Genomic DNA, 19,299 nt, shown 5'->3' on the forward strand with positions numbered 1-19,299 from the left:
GAGTTAAGCCTGAACTCCAGGTTTCCAGCTTGAATGGCTGGATAGAAGGACACAAGAAGTGCTATTTCCTGAGACAAAGAATTCTGGAGAAAGAACAGGCTTCATACAGATGATGTCAGAATGTGCTCTGCAATCCCAAATGTCTCAAATTCCTTCTATTTGACCATGGGAAAGGGAGGCAGGAGGAATGTGTTTGATTAGCCCTTTTCTGGTAACCAGATAATAAATAATCAAAATATGACTGGGAAGTTATCTATGCTCTTGGTAGAGCTGACATCTAAAAGCAAACACATTGAGTTTCTCTCTCTGGGGCTGCCAAGAAAGCCCATTCTTTTTGGTTAATGTGTAACTTTTTTCTACAAGATGACCATGGGGCAATGGCAGGAGACCTCCAGGTTACCCGCTTTCATATACCTTTGGGAGGGACAAGTATGGTTTATTAAACAAAGTATTTGAAATTTTTGGCATAGCTCCCAAACAGTCCAGGGTGATCTAGTACTGGCCTCTGTCAATTTAAACTCTATAATGGCTTGCCCCTTTTACCCAACATGATTCAGGGCTGTTTCTGGTCTAAGCTTTACCCACATATATATTCCCCATTGATGTGTCTGTTTTCAAGGAATGGAAATGACTTACTGACTAAAAATACAGAATAACTGGGAAGATACATTTTGCTGTCAGAGGAATCATAAAATGTATATTTGTACAAGCTCCTTTCTGTCTGCAATGTATTTTCTTCCCTTGGTAAACTCCAATTCATCTTTTAAAACCCACGTTCAAGATCCAATAGGCCTTACTGACATTTACTGAATATTTTACCTAACTGCTGCAGAATTTATATTCTTTTCATTAGCACATGGAACGTTTTCTAGAATAGACCATAGTCCACAAAACGAGTCTGTACAAATTCAAAAACATAGAAATTGGCCGGGTGCGGTGGCTCATGCCTGTAATCTCAACACTTTGGGAGGCCGAGGCAGGCAGATCACAAGGTCAGGAGTTCAAGAACAGCCTGGCCGACATAGTGAAACTCTGTCTCTACTAAAAATACAAAAAATTAGCTGGGCGTGGTGCCAGGCATCTGTAATCCCAGCTACTCGGGAGGTTGAGGCAGGAGAATCACCTGAACCTGGGAGGGGGAGGTTGCAGTGAGCCGAGATCATGCCATTGCACTCTAGCCCAGGCAACAGTGCGAGACTTCATCTCAAAAATAAATAAATAAATAAAATAGAAATCATACCAAGCATCTTCTCTGACTACAGTGGAATAAAACTTTACAACTAAATAACAAAAGGAACCTTGGAAAATACATAAACACATGGAAATTAAACAACATGCTGCTGAAGAACCAATGAGTCAATGAAGAAATTAGGAAAGAAATTTTAAAATTTCTTGAAACAAATTAAAATAGAAATATACAAAAACATATGGGATACAGCAAAAGAAGTACTAAGAGGAAAGTTTATAGCAATAAACACTGATATCAAAAAAGTAGAAAGACTTCAAATTAACAACCTAACAATACATCTCAAGGAACTAGAAAAGGAAGAACAAACTAAAGCCAAAATTAATAGAAGGAAAGAAATAATAAAGACCAGAGCAAAAATTAAGAAAATTAAAATTAAAAAGAAAAAAGATAGACAACATAAAAAGTTGTTTTTTTGAAACAATACACAAAATCAATAAACCTCTAGGTAAGCTAAGAAAAAGAGAGAGAAGACCCAAATAAATAAAACCAGGAATGAAGGAGACATAACAACTGAGACCTCAGAAATACAAAGACTCATAAGAGATGGCAACTATGAACAACTATATACCAACAAATCAGAAAACTTAGAAGAAATGGATAAATGCCTGGACACATACAACCTACCAAGATTGAACCATGAAGAAATAGAAAACCTCAACAAACCAGTAACAAGCAATGAGATTGAGGCTGTAATAAAAATTCTCCTATCAAAGAAAGGCCCAGGGCCTGATGGATTCACTGCTGAATTCTACCAAATATTTTTAAAATAACTAATATTAATCCTACTCAAACTATTTTTTTAAAAACTGGAAGAAGAAATACTTTTGAACTCATTCTACAAGGCCAGCATTGCCTGACACTAAAACTAGAGAAGGATACAACAAAAAAAGAAAACTACAGGCCAGTATCACTGAAGAACACAGATACAAAAATCCTCAAACAAATACTTGCAAACCAAATGCAACAACACATTAAATAGATCGTTCACCATTATCAATAAAGATTCACTTCATGGCCGGGCGTGGTGGCTTACGTCTGTAATCCCAGCACTTTGGGAGGCCGAGGCGGGCAGATTACGAGATCAGGAGGTCTAGACCATCCTGGCTGACATGGTGAAAGCCCGACTCTACTAAAAATACAAAAAAATTAGCCGGGCATGGTGGCGGGCGCCTGTAGTCCCAGTTACTCGGGAGGCTGAGGCAGGAGAATGGCATGAACCTGGGAGGCGGAGCTTGCAGTGAGCCGAGATTGCATGACTGCACTCCAGCCTGGGTGACAGAGCAAGACTCGGTCTCCAAAAAAATAAAAACAAGTTTCACTTCATGGGTAAAAGGATGGCTCAATATATGCAAATCAATAAATGTTATATACCACATTAATATAATCAAGAACAAAAAATATATGATTATTTCAATAGATGCTGAAAAAGTATATGATAAAATTCAACATCCCTTTATGATAAAAATCCTCATGAGGCCAGGCGTGGCAGCTCATGCCTATAATACTAGCACTTTGGGAGGTGAGATAGGCAGATTACTTGAGGTCATGAGTTTGAGACCAACCTGGCCAACATGGTGAAACCCCTGTCTCTACCAAAAATACAAAACTTAGCCAGGCATGGTGCCAGGTGCCTGTAATCCCAGCTACTTGGGAGGCTGAGGCAGGAGAACTGCTTGAATCCAGGAGGCGGAGGTTGCAGTGAGTCAAGATCGCACCACTGCACTCCAGCCTGGGTGACACAGCAAAACTCCGTCTCAAAAAAAAAAAAAAAAAAAAAAAAAAACCTCATGAAAATAGATATAGAAGGAACATACCTCAAAATAATAATGGTCATCTATGACAAATCCATGGCTAACATCGTACTAAATGGGGGAAAATTGAAGGCCTTTCCTCTAAAGAATGGAGCACGACAAGGATACCTGCTTTTACCACTATTATTCAACATAATACTGAAAGTCCTGGCCAGAGCAATTAGGCAAAAAAAGAAAAAAAGGACATCTAAATTGGAAAGGAAGAAGTCAGATTACCCTTGTTCGATCTCAACATGATCTTATGGCTAGAAAAACCTAAACACCACCAAAAAAACTGTTGGAACTGGCAAATGAATTCAGTAAAGTTGCAGAATACAAAACCAACATGCGTAAATCAACAGCATCCATATGTGCTAACAGCCAACAATCTGAAAAAGAAATCAAGAAAACAATGCCATTTCCAATAGCTACAAAAAAATATAAAATACCTGGGAATCAATCTAACCAAAAAAGTGAAAGATCTACACAAGAAGAACTATAAAACTGGAAGAAATAGAAGAGGACACAAAAAAAGAAAAGGTATTCCATGCTCATGGATTAGAAGAAATAATATTGTTAAAATGGCAATACTACCCAAAGCAATATACAGATCCAATGCAATCTCTATCAAAATACCGATGACATCCTTCACAGAAATTAAAAAAAAAAAAAAACCTAAAATGTATATGGAACCACAAAAGACTCCAAATAGCCAAAGCCACCCTGAGCAAAAAGAACAAAGTGAGAGGCATCACATTATCTGACTTTAAAGTTTATTATAAAGCTACCATAACCAAGACAGCATGGTACTAGCATAAAAACAAGCACATGAACTAATGGAACAAAATAGAGAACCCAGATATAAATCCACACATTTACCACCAATTCATCTTTGACAAAGATGCCAAGAACTTGCAGTGGGGAGAGGACAGTCTTTTCCATAGATGGTGCTAGGAAAAGTGGGTAACTATATGCAGAAAAATGAAAATAGACCTATATCTCTCACTATATACAAAAATCAAATCAAAATGTATTAAAAACTTGAATCCAAAACCTGAAAATATAAAACGACTAGAAGAAAACATTAGAGAAATGTTCCAGGACATTGATCTGGACAAAAATTTCTTGTGGAAGACCTCAAAAGCACAGGCAACCAAAGCAAAAATACACAGTTGGGACTATATGAAGCTAAAAAGCTTCTGCAAAGCAAAGCAAACAATCAATGAAGTGAAAAGACAACCCACTGAATGGCAAGAAATACTTGTGAACTATTCATTTGACAAGAAATTAATAACCAGAATATATAAGGAGCTCAAACAACTCAATAGTAAAAAAAAAAAAAAAAATTAAAAACTGGGCAAAAGAGTTGAACAGAATTAACAGATCTTCCAAAGAAGACATAGATGGCACACAGTTGTATGAAAAAATGTCCAACATCACCAATCAGAGAAATGCAAATCAAAATCACAATATAGTGTCATCTCATTTCAGTTAAAATAGTTTGTATCAAAAAGGCAGGTAATACCAGATACTGGTGAAAATGTGGAGGAAAGGGAACTCTCATACACTGTTGGTGGGAATGTAAATTAGTACAATCACTCTGGAGAACAGTATGAAGGTTCCATATGACCCAGCAATTCCACTACTGGGTATATATCCAAAAGAAAGGAAATCAATATATCGAAGATAAAGCTGCACTCCCATGTTTACTGCAGCACTATTCACAATAGCCAAAATATGGAATCAACCTAAGTGCCTACCAATGGATGAATGGATAAATAAAATGTGGTATACATACACAATGAAATATTATTCACATAAAAAAGAATGAAATCCTGTCATTTGCAGCAACAGGGATGGAACTGGAGGCGATTATAAGTGAAATAATCCAAGCACAGAAAGAGAAATATTGCATGTTTTTTACTCATATGCAGAAACTAAAAATGTGGATCTCATGAAGATAAACATAGATTAGTAGTTAACAGAGGCCAGGAAGGGGAGTGGGACGGGATTTGAAGGAGGAAAAAATAATATAAATGTAATTAAACTGTACACTTAAAATGGTTAAAATGGTACATTATATATGCATATTTAACTCAAATGTTTAAAAAACAAACAAAAAAGAAGTTCAAGTGCTCTCTTGTCTCTAACCGTTTCTCTAATACTCACAGAAATGCTTAGTCATCTTTATACTCAAGCCCCTGTTTATTTTCATCTATTACAGCTTTTTTCAGTAGAGCAACATGGTTAAGTCCACAGGCTGGATTTTCACTCTGGATTTACCATTTACTACTTGATTAACCTTAAGCAACTTACTAACCTCTCCAGGCCTCAATTATCTAGTGTGTAAAGTGTAAATGAGCATTGTAGGATTGTTGTCAGAATTAAGTAGCACAACATAAACACAGTAAATGCCAGCTTGTGGTCAAGCAGTACTGAATAAACTGCTTATATCTGTCTCCCCTTCTAGACACCGAGCTCCATGAGAAGAGAGACCATAACTTACTCATTTTTGTAACCCCAGTGTCCACTGTGCATGTGTTGCTCATATGGTAGATGCTCAGCAGGTACTTGCTGAGTGAATGAATGAGTGAAAGAATAAAGGAATGAACCCCATTTGGCAATCTAGTTTTATAATAAGATTTGTCCACATGTACCATATCTTGAGGAGGGAACAGGTGAACCCATTTTATTGGGTTTTTTCAGACTCTAACAGAATGAAAGTATAGAAAATTTATTGCCCCAGCAATATTTTTGAAGGTTTTAAAAACTGGCTATTACACACACACACACACACACACACACACACACACACACACCCCAAATGTTAATATCTGTAATGAGTCTCAGCTAAAAGTTGGCTAAATTATTCTTAGCACAATAGGCAAATAGCTCCAGAATCATTAACTCAATCAAGTAAATAATATTAATTTAAAGTACTCCATAATTATATATTTACTTGATATATAATTATACACCATTAAGCAAACATACAATTAGAATTTTTTAAAAGCATGTGCTCTGTCTAAAAGGGGAAACCACTAAGGCATAAACAAAACCAACAAAATAAAAAAGGAATTCAATCACTGCAAGCTATTTTTGTAGCTCTCTGGAGTTCACAGCTTCATGCAGTAACTGACACTTCGCAATGCTGTCTCCAGTTTTCCTGAACACCTTGAACACCTCCTGGGTTTGCTTAGCATCAGAGGACACCATACAGATTACAGGGCTACCATGATACCACCCAGTGGGAAAAAGAGGCCAAATCATCGCCAGGGCTGAATACCATTCAATTTTCATCTCTCCATCATCCCTAGCCCAAGACAGGACGGGCAGAAGCAGCCATTCACTAAGCATAGGAATGAAAGCTTCTACAGAGAGTATGACTTAATTGCCACATCTAGTGTTTTATGAATCACGCACCATTTTTGGAGGATGCGGATAATTCAGTCAATCATTTATTGTGGCATTTTATTATTACCAATGTTAATCATAGCTACTACTAACTGAATGATGACTCTAAGCAAGACACTGCTATCAAATTTATTCCTTACAACAAACCTACAAAAAAAACATTTAAGAATGCTTGTGAGATAGGCGCTCTCTTATTGGCATATCCATTTTACACAGGAGAAAAACGAGTCCAAAGAGAGGTAAAAGTGACTTGCCCAGGAAGAAGAACAGCTGAGATGTGAAGCCAGGATAATTTTTAAAGTCTAAAGTTTGTATACACTATACAGCTTCATCTCAGTTTTAAAAAATAAAATTTGTGCACTCTCCATTATACTACATTGTCTGATGACTGATAACAATAACTCCACCTTGCATTTGTAGAGTGGTTACAGCTTCAAGTGATGGCTATATTTTACCAGGGTTAAGACATTCAATTCATGGAAGGCTTCATAACTAGAATGTGGGAGTCTCTGGTCCTCTGGCCCCCAGGCCAGGGATTGTTTTTTTCACTCCAGTTATTTCCTGTCATGACACTGAGGCATGGTGGCAGAGTGAGAGATGAAGTATGAGCTATAAAGTTCCTCCACTCCAGCCAATCTCCCACCAACCTCCCACCAATGCAGAAGCAACTGGGAGCTGTGGTGACCTCTTCAGTGTGCTCTGGAAGAAAAAGGAGTAAAAACATTGACCTTCAATCATGAGTCCTTTAAGACACCACGTTGATAATACATTTTCCAAAAATCAAATTGTTCCCAAAGGGAAAGAAATCCTACAAAATTATGTCATTCAGAAATAGTTGGCCAGGCGCGGTGGCTCAAGCCTGTAATCCCAGCACTTTGGGAGGCCGAGACGGGTGGATCACGAGGTCAGGAGATCGAGACCATCCTGGCTAACACGGTGAAACCCCGTCTCTACTAAAAAAAAAATACAAAAAAACTAGCCGGGCGAGGTGGCAGGCGCCTGTAGTCCCAGCTGCTCGGGAGGCTGAGGCAGGAGAATGGCGTAAACCCAGGAGGCGGAGCTTGCAGTGAGCTGAGATCCGGCCACTGCACTCCAGCCTGGGCGACAGAGCGAGACTCCGTCTCAAAAAAAAAAAAAAAAAAAAAAAAAGAAAGAAAAAGAAATAGTTAAGAGGGCAGAGTCTAAAAGAACCAGCTGGGCTGCAGATTTCTTTGCTCCTAGAAGGACTCCGTCACCATACTGTCCTTCCTGGGTGGACAGTGGAAGGAGGAGAGACAAAGTGGCCCTAGAATAAATAGCATTAATCAGAACTTAAGAACTTTGGAGCCAGGTTAGACTTGTTGTCCATTCATCCAGCTTTCCATTTATTGCCAACAGTAATGCCAAGAAATGTGTAAAGGTTCCTGATATTCTGGGGCACAGCTATAAATCTTCGATGCAGAAACCAAACCAGTATATACACGCATACACACACATAGGCATGGAGTGGACGGGAGCAGTGTTTATGTTGGGATGATGAGAAAGGTTTAAGTATAGATAGTCGTGTTGGTTACACAACATTTGGGAATGTAATTAATGCCACTGAAATTGTATGCTACAAGTGGTTACAATGATAAGTTTATGTTATGTATATTTTACCACAATAATTTTTTTAAAGGACGGGAAACAGATGGTTAAGCTCTCTGAAGCCCTCCTATAGATCTACAAACACCAAGGAGTCATTATGAACATCTGGTTTGACTGATGCATCTTGTTGGTCTCCAGGACTTCATTGTCAGCATCAGTACTCTTATTTCCTCAAGGTGGATATTGGCTATAAAGAGTAAAAAAAAAAAAGTAAAAATAAAAACACCTGAGGTTCAATACCTCCTTTGCAGTCCTGAACAGGTATTCTAGTACTTTGCTTTTGAATGCTGGGCTATGTGCTATGCATTCTTTTGAGTTGTAGCCTCTGCTAAACTGAGACTAAACAAAGTCCTATTTTAACATCCTGTGACATATGCAAATAAGTAATAGAAAAATGAGGAAAATAGTATTGATTATTTCATACAATTCCTGTCAACCAATGTGGCTTCTAAGCATAAAAGTGAATCAAAATACAGAATGACAACTCTCAGCAAAGTAAAATCTTCCTGGAAACAGCCTGTCTTTGCCAACATCACTACCTACATCCTCAAATGCAGGTTTGAACATATACAAACAATCACATAGTCATCATGTAAAGTGACTGAATTCAGGTTTCAAGGCACAGAGGTGTATGATGTGGGCAGATCCAGACTCCTACGAGTTTATAAATAAAAAATTCCTATGAGTTTATATACCCTTATGAATCTAAAAATAAAACCAGTTCCATGTCCGGTATTTATGGTAGACTCTACCATCAACACTTATTAAAATAAGGTTTAATTTCAGACCTAGCACTCCACAGAACTGGAAAGAGTAAGAAATGGTTCTAGTCCTCATGAATTGAAAGGTAAAAACAAAGAAAACTTTTCTAAATCATGCAACAATGAGATGCAAATCCATTAACAGTGTTAGTGCTGGGGAAAGAAAAGTCTAGGAGTTTGAAAAGAGATGTAGGCAAATCAAAAACAAAGGTAAGATGGAAATACTATGACTTTGGGACTGCCTCCCTGAGATGCAACTAAGGGTAAAGGAGACAGGTCAGAGGATCCACTTCCATTCTGCCAAATTCTAGGACTATCTAGGAAGAGCTAAAGATGTAGTGCAATCCTGTGTTTTAGGAGAAATAATTGGAAAAGCCTCATGGCATGTGGAAATCTTCTCCTTAGCAAAATTAGGCTAATAAAGAAGAAGATGGGCTGGGGGTGGGAGGCTGAGGCAGGTGGATCACTTAAGGCCAGGAGTTCGAGACCAGCCTGGCCAACATGGCAAAATCGTCTCCACTAAATATACAAAAATTAGCTAGGCATAGTGGCCATAGCTGGGCACAAAAATTAGCTGGGCATCTGTAATCCCAGCTACTTAGGTGACTGAGGTACACGAATCACTTGAATCCAGGAGGTGGAGGTTGTAGTGAGCCAAGATCATGCCATTGCACTCCAGCCTGGGCAACTAAGTGAGGCTCTTTTGGAAGGGAAATGGAGGGGAGGGGAGGAGAGGGGAGGGAGAGCAGGAGGAGGAGGAGGAGGAGGAGGAAGAGGAGGAAGAGGAGGAGGAGGAAGAAGGAGAAGGAGAGAGAGGGAGGAGGAGGATGGGGAGAGGGAGGGAGGGGGAGGAAGGAGGAAAGGAGAAGAAGAAGGAGGAGGAGAAGGAGGAAGAGGAGGAGGAGGAGGGGAGGAGGAGGAAGAAGAAGAAGGAGGAGGAAAGAAAGAAAGAAAGAAAGAAAGAAAGAAAGAAAGAAAGAAAGAAAGAAAGAAAGAAAGAAAGAAAGAAAGAAAGAAAGAAAGAAAGAGAAGGCAGGAAGGCAGGAAGGCAAGAAAAAAGAAAGAAAGAAAGAAAGAAAGAAAGAAAGAAAGAAAGAAAGAAAGAAAGAAAGAAAGAAAGAAAGAAAGAAAGAAAGAAAGAAAGAGAAAGGAAGAAAGAAAGAAAGAAAGAAAGAAAGGAAGGAAGGAAGGAAGGAAGGAAGGAAGGAAGGAAGGAAGGAAGGAAGGAAGGAAGGAAGGAAGGAGAGAGAGAAAGAGGAGCCAAGGGGAAGGGAGGGGAGGGCAGGGGAGGGGAGAGATGAAGGATGTATGACACGGGTGGCTTTTAAGGGAGAAACAGTAGCTCATGCAAGGAGATTGTGTGTGTCTGTGTGCACATGAGCACATGCATATCCCTGGTTGGAGCATATGGTTTTGGGTCAATGAAGAACGGTAAAAGATGAAGTTAGAGAAGCAGATAGAGGCTAGATCATCAAAAGCCTCACAAGATATTTTACGATTTGTATAGGCAAGAAATGGCCCCACTCCTCTGACCTATATAAGCCTTTCTCCTGCTCTAAGGTCCAGCTGTCACTGGTGTCTCCCTTTACTAATCTCTCTTGGCAGGTATTGTAAATATTATTTGTACTTATCTTTAGAATGTCCTGGGTTCTCTCGCCAACTAGGCTTAGGTGTCTCGAGAACACAAACCAAGTATTTATTTTATATCTATAGTGTTTAACAATTCTTTGCACATTCATGCTTTTAAAAAACATTGATTATCTATGTCAGGCACTGTTCTAGGTATCAAAAAAAAAAAGCTCCCTCCTCTTCTAGGGCAAGTGAGAGCAGCCCAGGGTAGAGATTAAATATGTAATCTCTGATTCCTTTGGTAAACCATTAAGTCCAGTCACAAAATCTTTAGGTACACTGATGGATGCCTTTCATTAAAAACATCTTTACAGAGAGTGCCTTTTATAAATATTATACAAAGTGACATATTTATATGTAAAAATGCTTCTATAATGGTATTATATCTTTATTTACTTTCAGAGGAAAAATGCTCCAGATTATCACAGATCTTTCAAGGTCAAATAAAATTTCTATGAAATATTGCATAGGATGTTCCACAGTCCTTAAATTATGAAAATAATGGCACTGACTTAACCTCCAAACAAGAAAAATAATTCAAAAGATTTGCCTTACATTAAGAACAAAATATCTATCCACATTTTTGTTTGATGTTAATTCACTTGTTCTGAATTAGCTAATAGATGGAGTAAGAGTTGGAAGGTTATTTTATTACAGAAGATTTTAAAGAGATGCATTTAAAATCTTCATTATAGAATGGCAATTTAGATCAAACCACTTCAGAATGGCATTATCAGTGCTTTATCAAAGAGTGGTCCCCACAGCAACATCAGGAGCAGCCCCCAGGAAGCTGTTAGAAATGCAGATTTGTATGCCTCCCTTGTCCTTCTGAATCAGAAGTCTCCAAGTGATTCTGATGCACACCAAAATTTGAGACTGTTCTCAGAACACGCTGAAAAAGAGGTCCTTAAAACTCTCCCATATCTTATTGAATCTTAGGGCAGGAAGGAGCCTTACAAAGCATGTATACCAATTTTCTTGGGTGTTTTACAGATCTGGAAACTGAGGCCCAGAGATTACCAATGGTAACTGGAATTTGGAACAAAGTGTGTGTTCCAGCATCAAAGCTGAGATCCTAGATACACAGCATTGTCAACCAGCTATCATTTTTCATACTTGATATCAAGTTTCACTTTTAAAGGATCCATGCATAGAAAGTCCATTCTATTTATTAATAGACCCAAATGAAGTTGCAGAACCAATCATATGTAAAGGCTAAGTCAAAAATATTTAGAGATGTTCTTGAGAGGGGGAAAAAAATGCCTTTTTTTAGTGAGTAAGTCAGAATTCAGTGGCCAGAAATATCAGGCTCGATATCAGATTCAAACCTAAGCCAATTCTCAGTTCCTTAACCAGGCTGAAACTAGGAATGTTTACCTGCCTAGTTCAAAAAACTTCTTAAAATATATTAATAGAAAGACGTTCCCATTAATACTTGTTGGTACTGTTCTATCCACACTGCCTCATCTTGATACCAAGTAGCAATAAAGAAGAGTCAAAGGCATAAGTAGTGTATCAGCATGAAGGCAGCCAATTGCGCTAGCAGCAGTTCAACCTCCAACTTAAGCCTCATGAACAATGTGCCATGGAATAACCAGGCACCAACAGACTTGAGACCCCAGCTTCAATGGTATTTCATTGACAGATACACTTTCCTGTAAGTATCCTCACCCAAGGAAAATCTTTAGGCTATCTCATAGCAGTCTAATAAATATTTTGTGGACAGAAGTGTCCAGAGTGTATGGTTTTTCAGCTTCAGATGCCTAAGGGCATATGCTTTAAGGTTATCTCTGAGGACGAAAAACACCATCACGTCTTCAACAGTATGATCTCAGGGCTAAAAATCCTTACCCGGCTGTGAAACTTGGCAGTTCGATAAGACTTAGGTGACAGATTGTATACTGTGTAGTGGTCAAGATGTCTGGAATCCAAAAAGCTTCGAATGTCATCAACCTGATTCCTGAATCCTATGTCAACATTGTCCAGAGGAAAGGACATCACTAGGAGAGAGATCACACAGAAAGAAAACAGGTTAAATGTTTAGGTCTGCTGTAATGATGGGCAGCAACTGGAAGCTGAGCCAAAGCACTGTTAATAAACATGAGAAACTTACCAATAATTCTGGAGGTAACATAAGTGAAGTCTAAATCTCCCTTTGTGTAGCTAAAAGCAAGACAAAAATGGGCACTCATTAAAATGATCCAAATATGCCAAGATTTCTCTCTCTCAATCACTTGCGCATATGAACTGGGACACTGCTGTCTAGGGGGCAAGTTTTGACTCCCCTCCAGCCCTTCTCTCTAACAAGGAAGAATCACTGAGAAAAGACAGCCCATGACCTCAGGGGAATAAATATGCCACTCCAACTGGTGCATTCTAATGCCCTTGTAGATGCCACTTCATGATCTGAATCAATCTCAGAATAGAAACCTCTGCTTATTTATCAACACCAATTGTTCTAGCCTCTTTGCCTACATGGAAATATCTTCCATAATCGTAAGTGGCTAAGGCGTAGGGGAAGAAGTGGTTGAGAAAAAATAAATGACACCATTTTTCTGCCTACCAGACCCTGGTTGAGAATCAGAGGTAAGAGTAGTTTTATCTTTTAACAAAGATTAAAATTTTGATTAATATATTGGACTTGACATTTGAATTTCTGATTTAGAACTGCATATTATAACTCAAAGTGACCCTAGAATTTTCTAATACTTAATAATAAAAAATAACTCCTATGACCTGCTTATAAGAATTTTCATACACTGGAAGCATAGAAAACTTCTCTCACTGAATAAATGTTAAAGGGCTAGTAGGATACAAAAACAAAGTTCTGATTTGATTACAATCCATAGGTAACACTTATTCAGATTGTATGTATATTTTAATCTCATTTAATCCCTAAACAACCCAAAGACACAAATCCTGTCAGGGTATTTTTAAAAAGCTCAAAAAAAGCTCAGAGAGGTTAATTAATTTGTCTGAGGGCTCCTAGTTAACAAGGGCAGATATTGCATTAGAACCCAAGATGTTTGATTGTAAAGACAGGGAGGGCAACTGTTATGCTCTAATGTGGCAATGAACTGAGTCCTCCCAGTCTGTGATTATAGCTTCTAAAGGACTTAACTTTATGTCTTCAATGACATTTCTCAGTTGATCAGATCCCATAAAATTACATCCCAAAATTGACACTCTTTGAGCCAGACAAGTAGACAGCAGGTAACCAGATCCTTTGAGAGCATAGGGATCCACTAAATTAACGGGGAAGAATGTGCGTACCTGGTCACAGATTGTATCACTCTAGAAGATGTGTCTTTGAGGGTGTCTTTCAAGTTGTCCTTTAGGTTACTAAAGAGCCTCCCTGCACCTCCTTTTACCATGTCAAAGAGACCTCCCCCATAGCTGGGCTCCATGTCTGGAGATGAGGCACCTGCCAAAAACAAAAACAAACAAACAAACAAAAAAATGATGATGGCAGAGAATCCATGGAAAACCAATCCCTCTTCATTCTTAAAACATATACAGACTGTCTTTAAGAGTCTGGGACAGATATTCCTGGAAATTGTGTCCCGCTCTCAGAACTTATAGACTCTGAGTTATAGCATTGCTACTGGTTCTCAGGGGAGACCCAGGTCAGTCCTTCACTGAGTCCCAGGTACAGAAACCTCCAATACTGCTGCCACTGGCCATGTGTGACAGTTGAGCACCTGAAATATGGCTAGTCTCAACTAAAATGTGCAGTAAATATAAAACACACAACATATTTCAAAGACTTGGTGCAAAAAAAAAAGAATATAAAGTATCTCAATATTTTTATACTGATTACATGTTGAAATAATAATTTAGATATACTGAATTAAATAAATGATACCTTTAAAATCAATTTCACCTGCTCCTTTTTACCTGTTTAGTGTGGATACTGGAAATTTTTAAACTACATATGTGGCCTTTATTGTACTACATTTGGACAGTGCTGCTCCAGAGAGACTGCTGAGGAAAGCAGTAGTCTCAGTGAGTTGAGGGCACTCCTCTGCCCTTTGATGAAGCTGACTATATTAGAAATCCCATTCCATGGCTGTCCCTTAAAGCACTGGTTCACTTCTATCATGAAAAACACCTTCTGAAGGGGCTTTAGTACAGCTTTTAGGCCTTAGGATGCAAGGTGGCCATTAGTGCTATCTGTCAAATATTTCAGGTTCTCTTCCCTTATAGCTTCTTAAAATTGTGCTTTTTGGCCCCTTGTGCTTAGCTCCAGTCCAGGGTTTCTCAATCTCAGCACTATTGACATTTTAGGCCAAATACTTCTTTGTTGTGTGTGTGTTGAGGGGGCTGTCCCTGTGCATTGGAGGGTGTTGAGTAGCATTCTTGGCCTCTATTCATTAGATGCCAGTAGTACCTGCCCCAACCCCCACTCCACCTCTGAGTTGTGACAATAAAAAATGTCTCCAGAGACTGGCAAATATCCCCTAGTGGGGGCAAAATTATCCCTGGTTGAAAACCACTGCTCCAGCCTATGATGTGTGAGGGGAAGTGCTGTGTATCACAGTGTATGTTGTGCATCACTTCCAGGGTACATTTAACTGTTAATGTGATATTCTCCATAGTTTCTCTCTCTCTCTCTCTCTCTCTCTCTCTCTCTCTCGCTCTGTAACTCTGTATCTCTGTATCTCTCTCCCTTTGCCATAGCAACTGGCAAGGTTGGAGACTGTGGCTGCTGGACTTCTGGGTCCCAGAGACAGGAGCTATGTGGCAAATGACCTTTGATGACCCAGGTGACCTTTGATGAATATTTGGTATGAGTAAGTAATATGGTTTGGTTCTGTGTCCCCACTCAAATCTCATCTCAAGTTGTAATCTCCAAGTGTCAGGGGAGGGACTTGGTGGGAAGTGATTGGATCATGGAAGCGGATTTTCCCCATGCTGTTCTCGTGACAGTGAAAGATCTGATGGTTTTAAAATGTGGCACTTCCCCCTTTGCTCACTTTCTCTCTCCTGCCATCATGTAAGATGTGACTTGCTTCCTCTTTACCCTCTGTCATGGTTGTAAGTTTCCTGAGGCCTCTCCAGTCATGCGGAACTGTGAGTCAATTAAACTTCTTTTCTTTATAAATTACTGAGTCTCAGGTAGTTCTTTAAAGCAGCGTGAAAACAGATGAATACAGTAAGAAACACCTGTTTGTTAATAGAGGCCACCGATCTTTTGGGAATGTTCATAACCAAAGCACAACCTAACCTATGCAGGCTGATACAGGAAGGAAGCAGGAATCTGTGTTGAGGAGGTGGCTAATGTGAACAGTGGCCAGGTAGGGCTTTAAGGCCTAGCAGTCAAGAGCATGAGTCATTCTCACCTGGGTTCCTGCCCAGCTTTGCTACGCCTAGCTGTGTGACCCTGGAAGTCAGTCTTTATAAATCTCTTTCTTTCCAGCTGTAAAATAGGGATAAAAATTGTGCCTACTCCATAGGGAAAGATTAAATAAGTACATATAAAGCTGTTGGCATGGTACCTAATAAATCTAGGGGTCAAGAGAACGTAGCTAAACTCTATTATGCCACATCCTGAAATTCCTGTATTGGTGGTATTTTTAATCTTTGTTCACTTTCCAACTATATGATGACAAAAGACAAGAATGGCATCTATTCTTTTTTTAAAATTGCAATATATAAGATTTTCAAAATAAATATTAATAAAAATATTCATGTAATAGGCACTATAATTGCTAACATATATAAAACTTACTATCTAGTAGGTATTTTTCTAAGCATTTTATCTATATTCACTCATTTAATCCTCATAGCATCCCTATGAAACAGATAATATCATTATTCCTATGTTATAGATCAGAAAACCGAGGCACAGAGGTTAGGAAACTTGTCTAAGGGCATACAAGCTAGTGAGTATTTACTAGCAGAGTTGAGATTGAGCCCCAGGCAACCCTTCCAATCACATCCCTCTTTCTTCTCCTAATATCAGCCTGAATTTTATATTTATCATTCCAATTAATTTCTTCAAACTTGTATTACATATGTTCGTATCCACAAAAAATATATTAATATTATTTTCCAAGATTTCAAGCTGTACATAAATGGTTTTCTATTTGAATAATTTTACAACTTTATTTTTTTCACTTACTTTTGTTTAAAATTCATCTATGCTGGTACCAAATGCAGCTTTAGCTCCATTAATGTGTATATCAATTACCCCACTGATGGACACGTAGGCTATTTGTTAGAATAAGCAACACAGTGAGGAACACATCACTTTGATAACATACACAAGACTCTCTCTAGATTATACCTACAAGCAGAATTGGCCAGTAAATAAGGTATGTGCATGTTCATATATCTAGATATTGACAAATCATTCTCCAAAGCAGTCACAGCAGTTTAGATTCCTACAACTAGTACATATGTGTTCCTTCACTCTATATTCTCCTTAACACTTAGTATTGTCAGACTTCTACATTTTTACCACTTTGTCAAGTATAAATAAGTATCTTACTTTGGTCCTATTTTGGTAATTTCCCTGATTACTAGTGAGGTGAAGTATCTTTTATTATGTTTACTAGCCAGGTGACTGTTCTTTCAATCGTATTTCAGGTACCTACTACACTCCTACATGCCATTTAGGTGTTCATACATATATATATAAAAATACATGTTGACTGTCCTGTTCTTCCATCCTGATCTTAAGAGCTATTGATACCTAACAGATGTCTAAGTCACCATTAGACATCTATTAGAAAATGAGGCTCTGTTAGAAATTGCAAAGAACATTGAGTACTGGTAAACAAAAAAATGAATGGACATATGAACAAACATTAATCATTTCTATCACTAACTGAGCTCTCCAGTGCAACAGGAACTGTGCCCAGACCTTTATGATAGTACAGTTTCATATAGCGGGAGAGTGGAAGTGGTTATTATCCCCAGTTTACAGATGAAGCAACAGAAGCTCAAAGAAGGAAAGTAACTCACCAAAGAGTCCAGTTAACAAGTGGAAGAGTCAGCAATTCAAACCCAGATCTGTGCAATTCCAAAGCCTTGCTAATCTACCATTTCACACTATTCTACAGCTCCACTCAGCTCAGGATTCCAACAACTATAATCAAGATGAGCCTTACCTGCCTATACACAACTGCCTCTCTCCTACTCCCTGCTCTCCTCCACCTCCCACCCACACACCTTTCATCTGGCTGCTCTCAGCGGCAGATGTCCCCACAATAAGCACCCTCATAAATCACTGTATGCCAGGCAAACCAAGCCAATCTCATTACGCAGGCAGCCGAGCCTCTGTCTCCCCTACCGCTTCACAGCCCTGAATAAAAGGCCAGGAACAGGTCTAATGGGCAGCTCCACAGACTAGGGCTAGTGTTACAAATCTGAGAATGCTCTCTTGTGTCCTGTTTCATATGAAATAGAGCACATTATTTCCCTGTAAACACACCCCCCCATGTAAAAATCTGTATTGTGTTTTTGTTTTAAATATAGTGAGGACAGAGCAGCATAAAATGTTTATAATTCTCCCATTTCCATCCCTGTAACATTTTCATGTGTTCAGTTTGAACACCCCTTTGATATATAACTGTTTAAGAGATGATACCAAATAGACTGGATGTCTCTTCAGCTCTCAATTTTATGCTGGAACAGAACTACAAGGCATAATAAATATCCTTGATTATCTAAAAATCAGACTCTCACCATCCCTCAGGCTGCATGCTCTGCTCATTAGAGCTTTGGAATGCCGTAGAAATCAGAACAACTTGCCAGAGTCCATCTGTAACCTTCATATATTCAAACTGTATGTTGAACTGGCCAGGACACACAAAAAAGAAGAGGGGCATTATTTGACGTTGCTCTACTGGTTCTTTTAGGTAGATATTCTGGCTTTCCCTGATGAGCCACATAAGTGCCAAAAGTGCAGATCCTGCAAATATTTTAGCCTAAGCTAGTTGAATGAAAGGGCAGAGAGGTTTCAAAACATGGCACAACGAAGAATAAAATGGTGCAATGAGAAAGAAATGCAGAAGAAAAACAATGACCACAGTAGATCAAGGGGTAACAAACTGGATCCCATGGGCCGGATCCAGTCCATGGCCTGTTTTTGTACAGTCTGTGAAATAACAATGGCTTTTACATTTTTAAATGATTGAATAAAGGTCAAAAGAGGAATGATGTTTCATAACATGAAACTGATATGAGGGTCAAATTTCAATGTCCAGAAGTAAAGTACTTATGTTTACATCTTGCCTATGGCTGCTTTCACGCTACCATGCAGTTAAATAGTTGTGACACAGATCTTATGGCCCACAAAGTCCAAAGCATATACTCTCTGGCCCTTTAGAGAAAAAGTTTTCCAACCCTTGCATCAGATGGTTAACACCACTTGTGTTCTTAGGAATGCAGAGCTTGCTACCTCCAACACCTTTCTAAATGCTTTGGCTAAAATGGCACCCAGTGGAAAGAACACTCTGCGCTTACGAAGGTTCCCTTACAGGGTGTAAGGGAGTGGAGGTTAGGACATTAGAGTTGAGACAGCATGTGAGTGTCATCCAAAGAGAAAGGTCCAGGTCTGCCTCTAAGGCTCCAGGTAGATTCTTGCTTCATGATGTCTTGTGGTGTGAAAATCTAAGCCTACCAAAGACAAACATCAGAGAATTGCACTTTTACCTCTGAGTCACTTTACCAGTATAAGAAACAAGTTTTCCTTGGGATTCCTAATGTTTGGGAAACTAGAAGCAGTACCCTATTCCTTCCAAATTGTAGGAACCTGACCAATTCTTGCTCTCAAGAGTGAGACAAAATTTGTTTCCTGGGAGAGAATTTCTGTCTCCCACTA

At 38.9% G+C, this 19,299-nt stretch overlaps 1 protein-coding gene across 8 annotated transcripts in view; it reads right to left on the minus strand.

Annotated features, from left to right (window-relative positions):
* DNAJC6 (DnaJ heat shock protein family (Hsp40) member C6) overlaps nucleotides 1–19,299 on the minus strand; it is a 157,946-nt gene that overhangs the window by 38,332 nt on the left and 100,315 nt on the right. For all 8 annotated transcript variants that reach the window (XM_077954600.1, XM_015141751.3, XM_077954626.1 and 5 more), the window contains exons 2-4: nucleotides 13,743–13,893; nucleotides 12,583–12,632; nucleotides 12,321–12,469 (exon numbers count right to left, since the gene is read on the minus strand). In XM_077954600.1, the coding sequence (XP_077810726.1) occupies nucleotides 12,321–12,469; nucleotides 12,583–12,632; nucleotides 13,743–13,893 (350 nt within the window). The remainder of the gene's footprint in view (nucleotides 1–12,320; nucleotides 12,470–12,582; nucleotides 12,633–13,742; nucleotides 13,894–19,299) is intronic.

This window comes from Macaca mulatta, chromosome 1 (assembly GCF_049350105.2).
Source record: "Macaca mulatta isolate MMU2019108-1 chromosome 1, T2T-MMU8v2.0, whole genome shotgun sequence".
Lineage (NCBI taxonomy): Eukaryota > Metazoa > Chordata > Mammalia > Primates > Cercopithecidae > Macaca > Macaca mulatta.